The 20,097-nt window shown below is 42.0% G+C and overlaps 1 protein-coding gene across 1 annotated transcript in view; it reads left to right on the top strand.

Moving 5' to 3' along the window:
• Window positions 1–20,097, top strand: part of LOC120930418 (dynein heavy chain 3, axonemal-like) — a 530,045-nt gene that overhangs the window by 149,078 nt on the left and 360,870 nt on the right. Inside the window, exon 11 of the mRNA XM_040341605.1 lies at window positions 6,903–7,087. Coding sequence (XP_040197539.1) covers window positions 6,903–7,087 — 185 coding nt within the window. The remainder of the gene's footprint in view (window positions 1–6,902; window positions 7,088–20,097) is intronic.

Below are 20,097 nucleotides of genomic sequence, written 5' to 3'. Positions count from 1 at the left end.
TATCTCAGATACACTACGCTGTCGTAACTTAGTGCGGAGGTTCCTTATCCACAAAGAATTTGTGCCGTAAGTTACGGCGGTGTAGTGTAAATGTGTCGGCGTAAGGGCGCGGAATTCAAATGACAAAGATGTGGGTGTGTTTTATGTTAATTCAACTTGACCCCACTTAAATGACGTTTTTTTTTAAATGGCGCATGCGCCGTCCGTGGGGGTATCCCAGTGCGCATGCTCGAAATCACGTCGCAAATAGTCAATGCTTTAGACGTGAACGTAATTTACGCAAAGCCCTATTCGCGAACATTTTACACAAACAACGGAAAATTTTACACTGGCCCGACGTCCATACTTAACATTGCGTACGCCTCATAGACCCAGGGGTAACGTTACGCCGAAAAAAGCCTTACTTAAATGAGGTGAAAAAATGCGCCGGCCGGACGTACGTTCTGAGAATCGGTGTATCTAACTAATTTGCATACTCTACGCGGAAATCAACGGAAGCGTCACCTAGCGGCCAACATAAATATGCACCTAAGATCCGACGGTGTACTAAGACGTACGTCAGTCGGATCTAGCCCCCATTCAGGCGTATCTTGTTTTGTGGATACAAAACAAAGCTACGCCGGAGCATCCTAGAGGTTACACGGCGTATCAATAGATACGCCGACGTAACTTCTTTGTGGATCTGGCCCTTAAAGAGTAACTCTACTTTTGTTGAGAAAAAAGCATTTGCCTCTGGATAATCTATGTACATTGCAGGGATTTTACCAAACTTTTGCAGATTCCTACCTTTTGTTATTCTGAAGAAATCCATGTGTGTTTGTCTGTGTCCAAGTGGTAAGTGAATTTAATGGGAGTGGTTTCATAATTATCAATTAGCTGTGCACCTGCAGAGCTCTAATGAGGAAAATTGCGTGGCCTGCATCCTTTTAGATGTGATTTCCTATTGGGAGTATGTCACCAACATTTTTTTTTTATTATTATTTGTTGCAGGGGATGCCTGATATCTGACCTATATCTTAGTGTAGACTTCCTGGGGGGGGGGGGGGGGAATCCAATCACACAAGCAGGAAATTATGTTTCTGGGGGCGTTCTTTACACATTCTGTGTACAGAACACCTCCAGGTAGCCATATTGCATTGTATTTTACAGGAAATTACAGAGCTGCAGATTAAAAAGGAAAGGCAATTTTGAATGACATTGAATTACAATATGACTTGAGTCGCAATTGTATATGCTCTATATATTTTTTGTATTTGCTATTTTTTTCCCCACGAAAGCGGAGTTAGCCTTTAAAGCCAACATTACATGTGTGCAAAGAAATGCTCTGAACACTGTGTTAAAGGAAGTCTGTCAAATTAAAACCCCAGTGCCCATTATAAGGCCCCTGTCCTTACAGTGCATAGTGTATTTAGGTATAGCAGAATGTTTCTAAAGCACTGGCATCCAACCACAGTTACATTGCAGTTGGAGGGGAGGGCAAGAGGAACATGGTTCCCTTATAGTTTCCTGAGTCTCTGTGAAAGCTATCTGATTGGATGCTGCCACCCCATTTGACTCTGGCAGCCATCTTGGGTCAGGCAGAGTGTTTTTAAGGCCCTGGCTCGCAGGCTCAGTGTTCATTCTGCATATGGGTAGTGCAGGGAAAAGGTCACCCGTCTGACAGGGGCAGTAATAGCAGTAGGGAGAGGATCCTGACGAGTAGGGAAAGAGCAGGTACACACTATCCTTCTTGGAAGCAACCCCCTTTTGGGCACAGACTGGCCAAGCTGCATTTTTTTCCAGAGGACAGGTGCTGTCGGTGCATCCGAGACCTGCTGCTACCTTGTTCTCTGCAACATCCTGTAAGTGCCCCTGGTCAGATTGTCTCCCCGCAGGGTAGTTGTGTTTGCTTGGACTTTACTACAATACAGTTGTGCTGTTACATCTGGTTTTCAGGTGTTTACTACTGCCGCTCCACGCTGCACCTCCTTCCAGGCTTAATAAGGTTAATATGTTTTCTGGAAATGTGTAACTTTTTATAGAGATTTGGAGCACATTCAGGCTGTTAAAGACCCTTCACACTTATGCATATGCAGTAACAGGCATTTAACAGGGATATGTTTATCCAGTAGCAGTAGCAGCTCAGTCTCTTTCCAACACACCTCCTTGTTTTCAGACAGTTCTTTCCCTTCCCCTCATGAGCCTGCAACCCACGCTTCTCCTTGTTGCATTAGCCAATCACCATCAGGCTGCCCCAGACGCAGCCAACATGTCTACTCCCTGCACTGGAGACACTCAATGGACGAGCATTACAATGTGATCTCCTTAAAGATGGCTGCTGCACTTCTGCAGCAGGTTTAAAACTGGCCACACTGCAGAAAGATAATACAGCAGCAACAAGTATTTATCAGGTATAGTCCAGACTACAATTCTATAAAATAAAATAAAAAGATTAGCACTGAGCAGTCCATCAAAGAAGCTATTGGTACAAAGGTTCTAGATCATAAATATTGTATATTAATATTGTAGATCGTAAATATTGAAAATCACAAACATGCTATCCTCTGAATGCATGTGCTGTTGTATCTCTAGTAATTTGAAAAAAAAGAATACAATTCAAAGCTTGTTGCCCTCCGCACGTGTTTTAGACCTTTAGTCTGTGATTTTAAAAACAAATATTTGCTTACTCAACCATAAAAAATATATGATTTGGATTGACATATGCGCATTTCATTTCTGAAACATAATTCAGCTGGTAGACCTTTGCACCATCCAATTCTTTTTCTGTTAAAGGCCATTTGTCTCATCACCTTGTCAGAAATGATTAGACACTTGACCATATCAAGAAGAATCCATTTTGGTCCGCTCTTGTTTTATGCATGTAATGTGCCTAAAGGTAAAGCACAGGTTCTATGTGCAGAGAGGTGCTAAATATTTTAAGTGGATCAGCAAATTGTTTTGCCCAGCAGACCTTATCACCTTTGGTGAAGTATGTGATTATATTACTGGGGTTACAGGTATAATTACATATACAGTAGAATATCACTCGCTATAATTTACTGGATTACTGTCATGGCTTCAAAAAGAAGAAAGAAATACAATTCCTACTCTTAATGTACCTACTTGATTTCTGCAGGATTGGACAGCATACACAGTAATACAATACAATATAGCTTTATTCCTGTCAATTATTCTTTATGAGTACAAAATCTGTCAACAGATTTTCCTGACCACATGTAGTAGTCATTCTGAGATAATACTGGTACTAGCTTCATGAAAGCTTTTTACGCTCATGTCAGAGTCTACAGCTTTGCACTAATCGAATAGAAGGATGAATCACTCTGCCATCAAATCTCTGTGGTCACTGTAAGAAATTGCTAGAGAAGAAAAAATAGAGTATTGTTATGTTTCATTTTTTTATATGCCAAAACCCTAGTCCCAGACTCATAGGGGTGGATTAACTAAAGGCAAAGGCACTAAAGGCACTCTGCAAGTGCAGTTGCACTCATTTTCTCCAGCGCTTGGTAAATGTGGTAAAGCTCTGTGGATTTTCATTATCCAATCATGTGCAAGTAAAAATGTGTTTCTAAAATTCTTCCTGTACTTTGGGTATTTTCCTTGATTGGGTATAATTTACAAGGTGAAACTTTGTAACATTATGATTTAAAAAGAGTAAACACAGTTGATTAATAATAAATGACTTCAGCCAAACACTAACCATGAGTGAAAGAAAAGTTTGTGTTATTCGTATTCTCTGAAAAATAGCCAAGAAATCATAAATTCTGCCAGGGTATGTAAACTTATGAGCACAACTGTATATAACCAAATGGCCAATGGTATTGTCACTGTTGATATGCTATAAGCAGAAATTGGAAATATTACTGTGGATATCTGCTGTAGATGTGTTGAAAAAGGCCCACACAGCTGAGCTTCTAAGGAGCAAACATGTTCCCTGCACATGTGACGCTCTACCATCCTGAGGAACAGGGTGGCTGTTCCCTCCACTTCACTGCAAGCTGCCTCTGGATGATATCCTGCATCACTGGGGTTGTACCTCTCCCTCATTTTCCTCCTCTAGTCATCTGGCACCCAGGAACAATCCAAGACCTCATTACCCCCACACATCGCTGGAGCCAATTTGACAGAGTGCTGCAGTGATGGGAACATCTGTGTCAGTTTGTTTTCCTTGCCTTGTGTCTCATTCCTCTATGCTTTCATTGCGCCCAATCACATCCTCGGATGCAATTAATTGCTGTGTATCCTCGCGCATCAAATTGCTAATGCTGTGAGTCTGAGGGGCAAAATGCAGGAGTAGCTGTAAATTAGCTGCAAAGAACTGTGAGTTACTCTGCATCTGGGAGACAGGAAAGAAGGATGTTAAAAACTTGGTTAGCTACTACTTGCCCCTTCATAGATGCACATGACAACTTCTACCAGACAAAATAATGATAATTTGGGACATATTCCCTGTTTTTTTTTATCAGCTATGGCAGGAGCTGTAAGTGGGTGGTGTGGTTTTTGGGTGTACTGTAAACTGATATTTATGTTGTTTAACCACTTGCCACCCGCCCACTGCCAAATGATAGGTGCAGCTTTCATTCTGGGATGACGTCATATGATGTCACCCCAGAATGCCTGCTCTCAAGCACCCACAGGGGCCTGCAGCGTGGCGATTGTGGCCGCTCTGTGTTGTTAGGGCACAGCTCGACCCCGATCTCTGTAAAGATGCAGCTCTTTAACAATGTGATCGTCTGTGTCTAATGTGTAAATGCAGAAGTGCCGTAATCGGCTCTTGCCTCACACTAACAGAGTGAGTGGCGAGGAGAGTCAATCAGCAGCATAGTTACATAGTTATATAGTTAGTCAAGTTTAAAAAAGACACAAGTTCAACCATAAAAAAATAAAAAATAAAAAAATATCATACAATCCCATATACCCAATTCTATACCCACAGTTGATCCAGAGGAAGGTGAAAAACCCCAGCAGAGCATGATCCAATTTGTTACAGCAGGGGAAAAATTCCTTCTTTATCCCCCAAAAGGCAATCGGATTTTCCCCGGATCAACTTTACCTATACATGTTAGTTATAATATGTACATTTAGGAAAGAATCCAGGCCTTTCTTAAAGCCATCTACTGAGCTGGCCACCTCTGCAGGGAGTCTATTCCACATTTTCACAGCACTTACTGTGAAGAAACCTTTTCGTATTTGGAGATGAAATCTCTTTTCCTCTAGATGGAAAGAGTGCCCCCTTGTTCTTTGTGTTGATTGTAAAGTGAATAACTAAACACCACGTTCACTATATGGACCCCTTATGTATTTGTATATGTTGATCATCTGCTCGCAGGAGACACCAGGACAGGTAATAAGGGCACTGATCATCTGTGCCTTGATTACAGTAAAGGCCTAGCAGTGCCCATCAGTGATACCACTCAGTGCCCATCAGTGACAGCAATCAGTGCCCATCAGTGCTGCCTTTCAATGTCCATTAGTGCCTCCAATCAGTGTTGCCAATCAGTGCCTCCAATCAGTGCCCATCAAATGAAATAAAAAGTAAAAATTGACTGTAGGGTCAATTCAAACCAAAGTGATTGGAAGTGGGTTTACACTTCACTCTTCCTAGCTACACAAACTGTTATTCACTGCAAAGTATCATTAGAAAATATACAGCCCTGAATATACCTGTAGTACTGTATATACCAATGGGTACTATATACTGTAAAGCACAAAGCAGAAGTAGCATACTATGCTACACTAACCAACTCTATGTCTCTAAAAGTAATGTTAGCTGTCCCTCAGTCTTACTAAATTGCCTTTTATCGTGTGTGGCTGCAACTTAGCTGAAACCCATAACTGCCCAAAGTCAGAGGTCAGGTGCAACACTTTGGCCAATGATGGCTTTAGCAATGCATTATGGGACATTCTATGGAGATTCACAGAACCTCCAAACAGTGAATATTCAGTCCAATCTTGCATTCAAACTAAGCTTATCCATACATGCTGGTCTTAGGCAATCAAGTGGTAAAGTGGAGCCTGGGAAACATAGTGGGGGGATGGGCACATGTTTTCTGGATCTGTAGAAGTGGTTTGATGGCTGTACACCCACAGGATGACTTACATCTGAAAGCAAACAGTCAGCGTGGTATTTATCCAGAGTCTCTGAATGGCGCCATCAAAGGATGGCTCAGTTCACAGGGTACACTTGTCACCCAACGGCTATTTCTGGAGTGACATTTATAAACTACAATCCAGAAATAAATATCCACTACTCCACTCTACTTTTTTTTTACAATACTGAGGTAATAAGATGCAATAGGTTAAGCAGTGCTACAAGGAGGTTAAGGGTTGTTAATTTTTGGGGGTTTTGGTGGGAGTTAAGTTTATGTGTTAGGGTTGATTTAAGGGTTTGGGACAAGTTACAGGTCAAGGATTTGAATGCACATATTTTAATTTTGACTTGCTTTTAACACAAAAGCCCTGTGTTGAACAACTGTTTCCAAGGACAAAACTATTCATACACAATTTACTGGAGCTAGATTCCAGACAGCACATAATATGTCTTCTGGTTTTACAATAAGAAATAGGCAGATGTAAATGTGATGGGCGGCTGTACATAAGAGGTAGAAATGAACCAAAGTGGGTGTTTTAGGAATATCTGGCTCACAGTACAAAAAACAAAGTGAAAAAAAGCAAAGTAAAGTAATTGCATTCACTGGATTACTAATCAAAGATAGCAGGGATGGACTACAGCAACACCTGGTGGAAACTTTAAAATATTAAGCATGGAGGTTGTCTAAATGTATTTCTATGCTTACCTTTCATCTGTGATTGTCATTGATAGCAGTCATAATATATTGATTATAATTTTAAATAAAAGAATGTTAGAAATTATGCAAGCTTTATTTACATTTATTTTACATTAGATTGTGGCTCCAAAGCGTCAAAGACTGGAAGCTGCAGAGGCAGATCTGAAAATTCACATGCAAAATCTGAAAATTAAAAGAGAGGAACTCAAGGAGGTGACTGCTAAACTGAAAGCCCTGCAAGATCAATTGTCTCAGAAACTGGCTGAGAAGAGGGTCCTGGAAGAAAATATTAATATGACAAAGTAAGTAATCAATATACATGAAACATGAAGAAATTCTATAGTTACCATAAGCTGTAAGAATATATTTTAATACATTGAATTGTCTTAAGTTGCAAAACATATGCATGGAAATTCAATAATTTGCTCTGCTTTTCTTGTGGTATGGCTGTTAGAAATTCTGTATATAGCCCTACAGAACAAACATACAGTGCACAGTCCATATGGGCAACTGCAGACAGGAACTTTTTTCAGGGAAAAGACTAGTGAGGAGCCCGATGGTTCATCTCGAACGTTCGTCGAATACTGAAGATTTTGCGGCATTCATGGCAAATTTCAGTGCCGTCGAATGCCCCATAATGCACTGCGTGATCGCAGTGCATTGGCGTCCTATGATTGGCCAAAGCATGCACCTGACCTGCATGCTTTGGCCAATCACAGTGTGCTCTGCTAAGAGAGCCATAATTGGCCAAAGGCAGGGTGCCTTTGGCCAATCATGGCCCAGGGGTCTAAGTCCATGCCCCACACTATGTAAGGCTGCTTACATAGCGGCCATACATAGTGTAATGAATGAAAGCTGCAAAATTACATTTCTAAAGGAAACATTTTAATTTAAAACTCGAATGTATTGCTGCATACTTGCAATATAGATAAAAATCATTGAAAAAAATGGCATGAGTTCCTTCCCCCCAGTCCATTACCAGGCCCTTCAGGTCTGGAATGCATTTTAAGGGGAACCCCGTGTCAAAATTAAACAAAAATGCTGTGTGGGTCCCCCAAAATCCATACCAAGCCCTTCAGGTCTGGTACGGATTTTAAGGTTAACCAGCGCCAAAATAAAAATAAAAATGGCATTGGGGTCCCCCCAAAATCTATACCAGACCCTTATCCGAGCACGCAACCTGGCAGGCCGCAGGAGAAGGGGGGACGAGAGAGTGCCCCCCCTGCCCTAAACATGGGGAGGATGCTTTGGGGTCACCCCCAAAACACCTTTTCCCCATGTTGATGGGGACAAGGGCCTCATCCCCACAACCCTTGACCAGTGGTTGTGGGGGTCTGCGGGTGGGGGGCTTATAAGAATTTGGAAGCCGTTTTCAATCACAGTGCTGGGACAAAAAACTGAAAAACACTGCCTCGATGGGAGGCGTCCCCGCGAATGCATCCTTTTTGCAATGACAGCTCATATATATCCAAGGGCGAGGCCAACCAGTGATGTAAACGGATGACCCCGCCCCATCTGTAAAGGGGTTCAGTGATGCAGGGTTCTGTGTAATGTAAAGGGGTGCAGGGTGCTTTGTAATGTAAGGGGGTCCAGAGATTTCAGTGCCAGCCACCTGTCAGTGCAATCAGTGCCCACAAGTGCCACCAATCAGTGCCACCTATCAGTGCTATCAGTGCCCACAAGTGCCACCTATCAGTGCAATCAGTGCCAGCCACCTATCAGTGCCACCTATTAGTGCGCATCAGCGCCAGCCACCAGTCAGTGCCCATAAGTGCTGCCTATCAGTGCCACCTATCAGTCCCCATCTGTCAAACTGCCACATGACATTGAAAAAAAGTATCGGTATTCGGTATCGGCGAGTACTTGGAAAAAGTATCGGTACTTGTACTCGGTCTTAAAAAAGTGGTATCGGGACAACCCTAGAGTTCAGCATTAGTTTTGAAGTGAGTCACTTGTATGCAGTGAATGTCATGGTTAGATTCCTGTGCTGAGCACCATAGGGAAGCTCTTTTAGCACAGTGATTCAGCTCTTTAGCATTGCATGATAAGAATTTAGCCATCTTAGGTTTTTTGTAGGAGATGCTATGTCAAGTGCAGTATTTTCTCACGGTTGGATGGGGGTATACGGTTTCTTCTTTCTTCTTAGGTTCAGACATTGAACATTGTCAGAGTTGTGTTCTTCGGATGCTCTTCGGAGAGAAAGTGAGGATAAAGATGTAGCTGTAAACTTGAAACGTTAGATGATCAGATATTGAGCAGGAAACAGGAAAAGAAGGGAACAAGAACAGCAAAAATCATCAGTCTGCTATGTCTGGGACTTCTGTATATCAATGGGGTAAAAGTTTGTGGAGTAATTTGCAATGAGCAAGGCACCGACTGGTTGTGCGGTATGTAAACTAGCTAATGATTCCACTATCCTGACCATGTTTAGCGTTTACCAGCTTGGGGATTAGCTTTGTAGTTGTGAGTGTTCTCGTGCGGTTGGGTAAGGGATCTTGTGATTATTGAGTGACTTAGTAATGGTGTTCAGTTATTTCCTCAGTTGGCGGGTATGTTGGGAGAAATCCGCATACAGTTTGAGATTGGTGTATGGGGCTGGGAGGCTAGCCAGGTGTCTAGCTTTGAATAGGGGGTCTTTGGCATGATTTGAGATATCACCCCTACTACTTAGGGCCCAATTCAAGGTCAGCAGGGCATCATCATGTTTACAATGATGCTACATCAGCAATAACCAGAAATACATTTGATTTGTCTTTCAAATGAACTTACTCAAGTAGCTATAACACATTCTTAGTGTATTTGAGATAAGCTCTAGTTTGAAGTACATTCAGACAAGGAAATGTATCCAGTCACCCAGCCTCATCGACACCGATCTTATTGTCACATACCTGGTAGCAAAACCTGAAATTATGAGGAAGACCTCTCTTATGCTTCAGTGAAGCAGGCAGGCTGGTAGGCAGCGGACTCAAACAGGCTTGTACTAGCAAAGACAGGCAGGTGAGGCCTATTCTGGTAGCAGACTGTATATCAGCAGGCACAACAGGATGGCAGGCAGGCTGGGTCATACACTAGCAGGATGGATCAGGTACAGAGGCATAGGCAAGTGTGTGGTCAGGGTACAATATGAATCAGGAGAAAAACTGTGAAACAGAAGCAAATGAAGCAGGCAGAAGCGATGGTTAAGGACAAGCCAAGGTCAGTGCAGGCGAGTTCAGAGAATAGTCAGGAAAAGCTGGGTCAGCAACTGAAGTCAGGATACAGGAACACAGGGTATCAGAAAACACAGGAGGCTTAAGAGGAAGCAGTACTGATCCTGAGCACTGACACAGCTTAAATAGTCTATTTGGCGCCAACATCTGTCACAAGTATGTGCACGGATATGAGCACCACTGTATGTGCACATATGCAAGGGCGTTGGGGCCAATTTCCTTCATCCATGAGACTGAGCATAAATTAGCCTGTGAAACTGCACAGAAGTCTGCCCAAAGGAGCCATCTTGTCTCCTGCCATGCCCTTCCTGACACCCATTACCAAAAGGCGGTCAGGCAGGGATTGAAGACCCTTATGGAGAGTATGGGCCGGATTCAGAAAGCCCTGCATAATTTAGTGTGGGCGTAACGTATCTCCGATACGTTACGCCGCCGTAAATTTGGGGCGCAAGTTCCGTATTCATAAAGAACTCGCGCCCTAAGTTGCGGCGTAACGTATGTGGGCTGGCGTAAGCCCGCCTAATTCAAATGGGGATGATGTGGGCGTGTTTTATTTAAATTATTGTTGACCCCGCGTATTTTACGTTTTTTACGAACGGCGCATGCGGCGTTCGTGAAAGAATCCCAGTGCGCATGCTCGAAATTCCGCTGCAAATCGTCATTGCTTTCGACGTGAACGTAAATTACGTTCCTATTCGCGAACGACTTACGCAAACAACGTAAAAAATTCAAAATTTGATGCGGGAACGACGTCCATACTTAACATTGCGTACGCCTCATAGAAGCAGGAGCAATGTTACGCCGGAAAAAGCCTTACGCAAACAACGTAAAAAATTCAAAATTCGACGCGGGAACGACGTCCATACTTAACATTGCGTACGCCTCATAGAAGCAGGAGCAATGTTACGCCGGAAAAAGCCTTACGCAAACGACGTAAAAAATTCCGCCGGGCGCACGTACGTTTGTGAATCGGCATATCTAGGTAATTTGCATATTCTACGCCGAAAATTATAAAAGCGCCACCTAGCGGCCAGAGTAAATATGCACCCTAAGATACGACGGCGTAAGAGACTTATGCCAGTCGGATCTTAGCCTAATTTCGGCGTATTTTGCTTTCTGAATACAGAAAGAAGATACGCCGGCGCAGATTTGAATTTACGTGGCGTATCAATAGATACGCCGGCGTAAATTCTCTCTGAATCTAGCCCTATATATAATAGGAATGCCACAAGTGCTTGAGGTTAGATCCCTCATCTCCCTTTTTGGTAATACTCTTGATTTTTTTTAACCAAACCATGGTTTAAATCCCTCTGAGATCATTTCTATTTTCAATCATTTCAGTACCTTTCTGTATATACAAGGGATTAACCTGTTTCCTCTTGACAATTTGCTCTTTTTTATTATTAACTTTATGTTTTATACTTTTTACAACTCGTCTGGCATTTGGGTAACCATCTATTTTTCACCACTTTCCTGTGGCTGTTGTTTTTTAATCCGAGTTAATCTGAGTTTTTGGGTTACAGGATGTTATCCTTAAATATTATTATGTCAGTTTAATTACATTTCCATTAAACTAAATGTATCAGTTGTACCACATATCTTTGTATTGCATGTATTATCATGTACACATTTCTTCAACTTGAAAAGAGTCTTTTAAATCACATAGTTACATAGTTACATAGTTACATAGTTAGTCAGGTTGAAAAAAGACACAAGTCCATCCAGTTTAACCACAAAAAAATAAAAAAACAAAATAAAAAACACAGTAAAATCCTATACACCCAACTCCATACCCACAGTTGATCCAGAGGAAGGCAAAAAACCCCAGCAGAGCATGATCCAATTTGCTACAGCAGGGGAAAAAATTCCTTCCTGATCCCCCGAGAGGCAATCGGATTTACCCTGGATCAACTTTACCTACAAATCTTAGTACTCAGTTATATTCTGTACATTTAGGAAAGAATCCAGGCCTTTCTTAAAGCAATCTACTGAGCTGGCCAGAACCACCTCTGGAGGGAGTCTGTTCCACATTTTCACAGCTCTTACTGTGAAAAAACCTTTCCGTATTTGGAGGTTAAATCTCTTTTCCTCTAGACGTAAAGAGTGCCCCCTTGTCCTCAGTGTTGACCGTAAAGTGAATAACTCAACACCAAGTTCACTGTATGGACCTCTTATATATTTGTACATGTTGATCATATCCCCCCTTATTCTCCTCTTCTCAAGAGTGAATAAATTCAGTTCCTCTAATCTTTCCTCATAGCTGAGCTCCTCCATGCCTCTTATCAGTTTGGTTGCCCTTCTCTACACTTTCTCCAGTTCTCCGATGTCCTTTTTGAGAACTGGTGAGAAAAAAACTGAACTGCATATTCAAGATGAGGTCTTACTAATGATTTGTACAGGGGCAAAATTATATCTCGGTCTCTGGAGTCCATACCTCTCTTAATACAAGAAAGGACTTTGCTCGCTTTGGAAACCGCAGCTTGGCATTGCATGCCATTATTGAGCTTATGATCAACTAAAACCCCCAGATCCTTCTCCACTACAGATCCCCCCAGTTGTACTCCCCCTAGTATGTATGATGCATGCATATTCTTAGCCCCCAAGTGCATAACTTTACATTTATCTACATTAAACCTCATCTGCCACTTAGTCGCCCAATTAGACAGAGCATTGAGGTCGGCTTGTAAATTGGAGACATCCTGCAAGGACGTTATTCCACTGCATAGCTTGGTGTCATCTGCAAAGACAGAAATGTTACTTTTGATCTCAGACCCAATATCATTTATAAATATATTGAAAAGTAAGGGTCCCAGCACTGAACCTTGGGGTACACCACTGATAACCTTGGACCATTCAGAGTAAGAATCATTAACCACGACTCTCTGAATTCTGTCTTTCAGCCAGTTTTCTATCCATTTACAAATTGATATATCCAATCCTTACCTTACACATTAGCCGTGTGTGCGGAACTGTATCGAACGCTTTTGCAAAATCCAAATATATCACGTCCACAGCCACGCCTCTGTCCAGGGTTTTACTTACCTCTTCATAAAAGGAAATCAGGTTTGTCTGACAACTTCTGTCTTTCATGAATCCATGTTGTCTGCTGCTTAAATAGTTTTTTTCCAGCAAGAACTCATCCATGTGGTCTTTTATTAAACGTTCCAGTATCTTCCCAACTATAGAAGTTAAACTAACAGGTCTATAGTTATTTGGTAAAGACTTTGTTCCCTTTTTAAATATGGGCACCACATTGGCCCTGCACCAATCCAGTGGTACTATTCCTGTCTTTAATGAGTCCCTAAATATTAGATACAGTGGCTTTGAAATGACAGAGCTCAACTCACCTAGGATCCGTGGATGGATGCCATCAGGTCCAGGTGCTTTATCCACCTTTATTCTGTCTAAATATTTCTGGACCATATCACTTTTGAGCCATTGTGGATTTGAGGCTGTGTCACTCCCACCCCCATTGTGGACATGAACTCCCCCATGCTCCATTGTATACACAGAGCTGAAGAAAACATTTAATAAATTTGCCTTCTCTTTGTCCCCAGTCACCCACTCTAGATTATTTTGTAAGGGGCCTACATGCTCAGACTTCACCTTTTTACTATTAATATATTTAAAGAATTGTTTGGGGTTTGTCCTACTATCTTTTGAAATCTGTCGTTCGTTTTGAATTTTTTCATCCTTGATTTCCTTTTTGCATATCCTGTTATATTCTTTGGAACATTTAAACAACACTAGTGTTCCTTCATTTTTATATTTTTTAAAAGCTACTTTCTTATTGTTTATAGCTTTTTTAACTTTGACCGTGAGCCACATAGGTTTTATTTTTAGCCTTTTAAACTTATTGCCCATGGGAACATACTTTGCAGTGAGGTTCCACACAGTCTTTTTGAAGAATTCCCATTTCTGTTCTGTGCTCAGCTGTGCCAATAGTCCCTCCCAGTCCAAGTCCTGGAGAGCAGCCCTCATCCTTGGAAAATTTGCTCTCTTAAAATTTAGTGTTTTAATATTTCCTGTATGTATTTCTTGCTTATAGTTAACATTAAATGAAATCATGTTATGATCACTGCTACCCAGGTGTTCCTTTATCTGAACATTAGTAATAAGCTCTGCATGGTTTGAGATTATCAGGTCCAACAGGGCATCATTCCTAGTTGGGGCCTCAATAAACTGCACCATAAAATTGTCCTGCAATAGGTTTTTAAATTTTTGTCCTTTAACTGTCCCAGAAGTGCCATTAATCCAGTAAATTTCTGGGTAGTTAAAATCCCCCATTATTATCACCGTCCCAGACCTTGCAGCCCTTTCCATCTGTGCAAGGAGCTGAGTCTCCACCTCCTCATTAACATTGGGTGGTTTATAACAAACTCCAATGATTAATTTTGAACTACGCACATCTGTATGCAGTTCCACCCATAATGCTTCAGCCTCATCACACTCTCCATCAACCAGGTTCTCTTTCACGCTTGCTTTGAGGTCACTTCTCACATAGAGACAGACCCCTCCACCTTTCCTTTTTACCCTGTCTTTCCGAAAGAGAGCATAGCCAGGAATATTAATAGCCCAGTCATGTGAGGATTGAAGCCAAGTTTCAGCAATACCGATTACATCAAAGCTCTCCTCATGCACCAGAGCTTCCAGCTCACCTGTTTTGCTTGGCAGACTTCTGGCATTGGTGAACAAACACTTAAATGTATTGTTACATTTTTCTCTGGTGTTTTTCATATAATTTATAGTAGTACAAATGGCACTATTATTTCCAATGGCTGTTTGCAACATGGGAACTTTCTTGTCACCTGCCATAACCCTTCCCCCATCTATCCCCATTCCACTCTCCATTAATGTCTGACCACTAACTGACCTGTCTGCTCGATGTAATTCTAATTCACCCTCCCCCCTCAATCCTAGTTTAAATACTCCTCCAGCATTCCCATAAACCTCTCCCCCAGCACAGCAGACCCCCTTCCATTCAAGTGCAAACCGTCTTTAGCATATAGGTTGCACCCCAATGAAAAGTCAGCCCAGTGCTCTAGAAACCCAAATCCCTCCTTACTACACCAGGTCTTTAGCCATGCATTCAGCTCTCTAATCTCCCCCTGCCTTTCCTGTGTTGCGCATGGCACAGGCAATATTTCAGAGAATATCACCTTGGAGGTCCTTCCCTTCATCTTGCAGCCTAGTTCTTTAAATTGATTCTTAAGGAGCCTCCACCTTCCATGTATACTGTCATTGGTTCCAACGTGGACCAAGACAGCTGGGTCATGCCCAGCCCCTCCCAGTAATTTATCCACCCGGTCCACCACATGCCGAACCCTGGCACCAGGGAGACAGCAAACCATTCGGTTGAAGCGATCCTGGCGACAAATTATTCTATCAGTCCTTCTGATTATAGAATCCCCTATTACCACCAACTGTCTAGGCCTACCTGCACTCCCCTCCCCACCTCTACTAGATGGGTTGCTCTCCCGGCTGTTAGGGGTAGCAGTAACATCTAGGGCTGCCACCTCTGTGTTTGCCACCTCCACATCATCACCCAACTTGGCAAATTTGTTCTGATGCACAAATACAGGACTGGCCTTCCCTTTCTTCACGCCCCTTCCACTCCCTCTAACTGCATTAACCCATCTCCCTATCTGATAATCCTGACTTGCCCCTCCACCCTCCACATCAACCTTACTGACCACTTGCTCAGCGAGCAGAGGACCCCTTTCAAGGTTGTCATTTCTACCCAGTGTTGCAACTTGCTCCTCCAGATCTCTAATACGAGCTTCCAGAAGGGCAACCTGCTCACATCTGTCACAGCGGTATCCATCTTGGAGCTGTTGCACCAATTTTGCATACATGTGACACGCTGTGTGAAATGATAATTGTCAATGTTGGCTTTAACAACCATGGAGATTTAACCTGTGTTCATCTTTTACTATTCAGGTTTGGTTCAGCTTGGTTGCTGTAGTGCCACAAAAACATTTTTTTTCCAGACATTTTGATAGATGAGGTCTTTTAACACTTGAAAAAATAGTCAACAGATTGAAACATATTCACCTAAATATGATGACTACTTTGTGTATTTCATACATAACAGAATAACTGCTTCACATTGCCACTAATTGCAGTACAGAACACAGAAGTTTGGTAATTATACAATTATAAAAATGTAGGTCAGAGAAAGAACACAGTGCCTTTCACAAAGAAAGCAGTAGGGTGCAAAGTTAACTGATTTAGTTGATATACAGTAGAACATGGAAATATATTCAGGTTGCTAATGCTGGATTGAGAAGAAAATGATAACAGAAATTCTTTCTCAATCAAAGAGCTCCTTCTTTGATTTAGAACTTCAGATCTTGGGTTTTTATAGTCTTTCATCTTGTCTGCAACTCTTGCTTAGGTAGCTGATAATATTGTTACTAATATAAATGAATGGTCTGTTAAAAAATATGTTTTAATGTGTATGCTGACTGATTTGGATAACAATATTGTATTCATGGCTTCTCTCTATTTTCATTTTTTTGCATTTACATTCTCTGGTCCTACTCATCCATATATTGTGACAGGAAGTCAGGTAAATCTGTGGGTGTTGTCACAGACGGGACATACATTTCTGCCTTGTTTAGACAATACACCAATTGCTATTAGGCGTCGGCTGCAAACGTAGCCAGAAAAGGGTAAAGTTCGTTGAAAAACTTCAGCAGTTCAGAATGAGGAAATTAAGGCCTCTATAAGTAGTCCAGAGGATTACCACTGAGTTGCTGCATCCTGAGTCTTTCTGAGTGAAAGAGAGCAGTACTGAAAGTCTTCTGAGGAGGTGAGGAGAGGATTGATTTTTCTGTGTGATAAAAAATAAAAGACTATTGTTTTTCTGCTGTATGACCAGCAGTGTCTGCCCAGCACTAGGCTGTGCCAGACTTCATTAGATAGGCTCCTGTGTGGTGAAGATAGACGCCCCAAGTGGCCAGGGTTTATTTTTTGTTTGATTTTGTTTATGCTGTTTTGGATGCTTGCACTTGTTTCCAGCAAGATGGAAGAATAAACCAAAATCTTTGTTTTCAACCGTCTTCGACTGCCTGTCTGTATAAATTCAGTGTGTAGTGAACCCATCCAGGGGATCACACACCCTGCTACTGAGCTAACCCCTTACTTTATATATATATATATATATATATATATATATATATATATATATATATATATATATATATACATATATATATATATATATATATATATATATATATATATATATATATGTGTGTGTATATATATAAATATGTGTATATATATATATATATACAGTATATATATATATATTCTGTTTGGATTTGGTGATCTTTATACTCATGTTTACTTGTGGTTGCTTCTTTCATTTCTGTCACATTGAATGATAAGCCTATTTTAAATGGTCTACACCTTCAATCTAAAAAAAACAGATCTCACATAATGGCCCGCAAGAAAAGGTGTGTGCATTAAAAACTATAATGGGGGAAGAGGGCGCTAGTAGAAAATTATATATATTACCTAGATTCAGGTAAATGAGACCGTGAACCCAATGGTATGTTAATACATTCTAGTGACTAATCGGTAATTACATAAATTATAGCTCAATTTGACCATGTGCGGTCACTGTGCTAATGACCACAAACGCTATTAAAGCCAGTGAGAATCCAAAACCACTATTAGTACATCTTGTGAGTGATAGTCAAAATCATAAGTGTCAAATTTCAACAAAAGGAAGAAAAACAGTCCATGTGTGCTTATTGACCAATCCCAACGATCATTAGAGCATGCAAAAGAATCTTGCGTGTTGTGACAGCCACCACCATTTACACATTTGCACCCGAAGTGATCCAGCCAAAAGGGAGGCTTACCAGAGGCAATGGACCCCTTTCGTGAGAATTGGGTCTGATAGGCTGAACAGGTATCAGTGCCTGTACACTATGGGCAACATGCAGACTGCAGATCTAAAGCCAATATGGATCAGGATTCCATCCAAAAAAATTCAGAGAAAGAAGCTATAGTGCATTACCATTTATTAAAAACACATAAAAATGACACGCTGATTGGCCCCTTACTTGGAGAGTGCCTGCCCGGCACTAGGACTGCATGCAGGTCCTGTTAGGCCCCGTACTCACGACCAAACATGTCTGCTGAAACTGGTCCGCGGACCAGTTTCAGCAGACATGTTTGGCCGTGTGTAGGCCCGAGCGGACCATTTTCGGGCGGATCGGACAGGTTTGGAAACCTGTCTGCCCGGACATGTACGGTCGTCTGTACAGACCTACCGTACATGTCCTGCCGCCCGCCATCCCTCGCATGCGTCGAATGACTTCGACGCATGCGTGGAAGCCTTTTAAAGGCGGGCCGCCCACGTCGCCGCGTCATTGTCACGGCGACACCACGTCATCGACGCGGCGACACCGCGGACACGCCCCGCGTATTGTTTACGCGCAGACCTCTGTTCGATGGTGTGTACGGCCATCGAACAGAAGTCCCCGGGCAGTCCCCGGGCAGACATGTCCGATGAAAACGGTCCGCGGACCGGTTTCATCGGACATGTTTGATCGTGAGTACTCGGCCTTAGACTCATGCAGTCAAATCGAGCTATAATTTATGTAATTATTGATTAGTCACTAGAATGTATTAACATACCATTGGGTTCACGGTCTCATTTACCTGAATCTAGGTAATATATATAATTTTCTACTAGCGCCCTCTTCCCCCATTATCGTTTCCCATGCACAATATATTTTATATGTTTTGTCACAGAGGAGCAGCTGGTCACTAAGTATTTAATTCTCTACAGGAAGCATTACACTTGTCACCAAGTGTTTAATTGATTTCACTAGTGAATCATATATATACTTAAGTAAGTTTGGCACGGAAACACACTTCACCTATATCACATTAAAAACTATACCAACATATTTACCACATTCGTAGTCATCTTCTGTGGGGAGTACTAAGACTCTAAATTTTAAACTGTGATAACCTTTTCAGATTGTGTTCCCTTACTTCTTCTCACCACTGGAAATGTATTGCTTAAATAAACTATAGAAGGAAGTGTGGGGCATTCAGAGAAGTTAGAAACTCACTATAGATGTGTTCATCAGATGTGTTATGGATTCCATGTTTACGCCGAATGTTTAGTCTTAAAGATTCCAACATGTTAGTCTATCTTGTATGTTGTTTATATGTGTTCTGGGGATTGAACATATAGTCAATAGAGGTGCTGTCACTGTAGATTGTGCCAATGCTTTGTGGATATATAAAGGGTTAATTGGACATATGCAGCTTCGGGACGCCCTCTGTTGGTCGAATTATCGAGCCCATTACTGCTCAATGCTTGTTTGACTGTGCTGAGCTGGCGTGCCCCATCCGCTCCCTGGTGATTGCAAGTATCAGCATCCACTTAGTAGGGGGTGTGTATTGCATCCACCGAGTAGTGGGTGTGGAGTATAGACAGGAGGACCAGTTCCGATTGGTCCCTGGCTGGGAGGCGCGGCATGCCCTCGCACATTTAACCTGGGGTTCAGCGTGACGAGACCACGCCCTCAGATGAAGTCCAGAAGTGACGAAATGCGTCAGGGTCATGGTCTCTACGCTGAACCAGGAAGTGACATTTGCGTTCCATAGAGCGATACCCGGAAGTCTTGTCACCAAACAGACGGCTGTCTCGTACGGTATTTACACCTCTTGGAAAAAGGAGCATTGAAGCACACGTACTTTTATTTTGCTGAATTTAAATCTGTACAATGTACGTAGATATTGAGAGGGGGGGAACTTGTGGAACAATAAAGTTTAAAGCAATATTACACTATTGTTTGCTTTCTGTTGTTGCTTGCATGAGCCCAGTGGATCCCATCTGTCTATGTGCCCTGTATGAAGGTGTAAGGAGGTTCAAAAATATTAAAGGAAGATTGCTGGGTTTTCAAGGCATTTTATACTTATCCTTGTGGTAAGTGCATCCCCGAGTGGGGCTTCCTGTGTTCACGAGGTGGTATATGGGTAAGCGGTGGATTCTAAAGAAGTCTCTTGCATCGCTGTCACTATTGATCTGCACTTATTCCCTGAGCACATCTCTTTGATTTCATTTTCTA

This window comes from Rana temporaria, chromosome 3, assembly GCF_905171775.1.
Source record: "Rana temporaria chromosome 3, aRanTem1.1, whole genome shotgun sequence".
In the NCBI taxonomy this organism is placed as follows: domain Eukaryota; kingdom Metazoa; phylum Chordata; class Amphibia; order Anura; family Ranidae; genus Rana; species Rana temporaria.
This window is presented reverse-complemented; position numbering and strand designations above follow the sequence as displayed.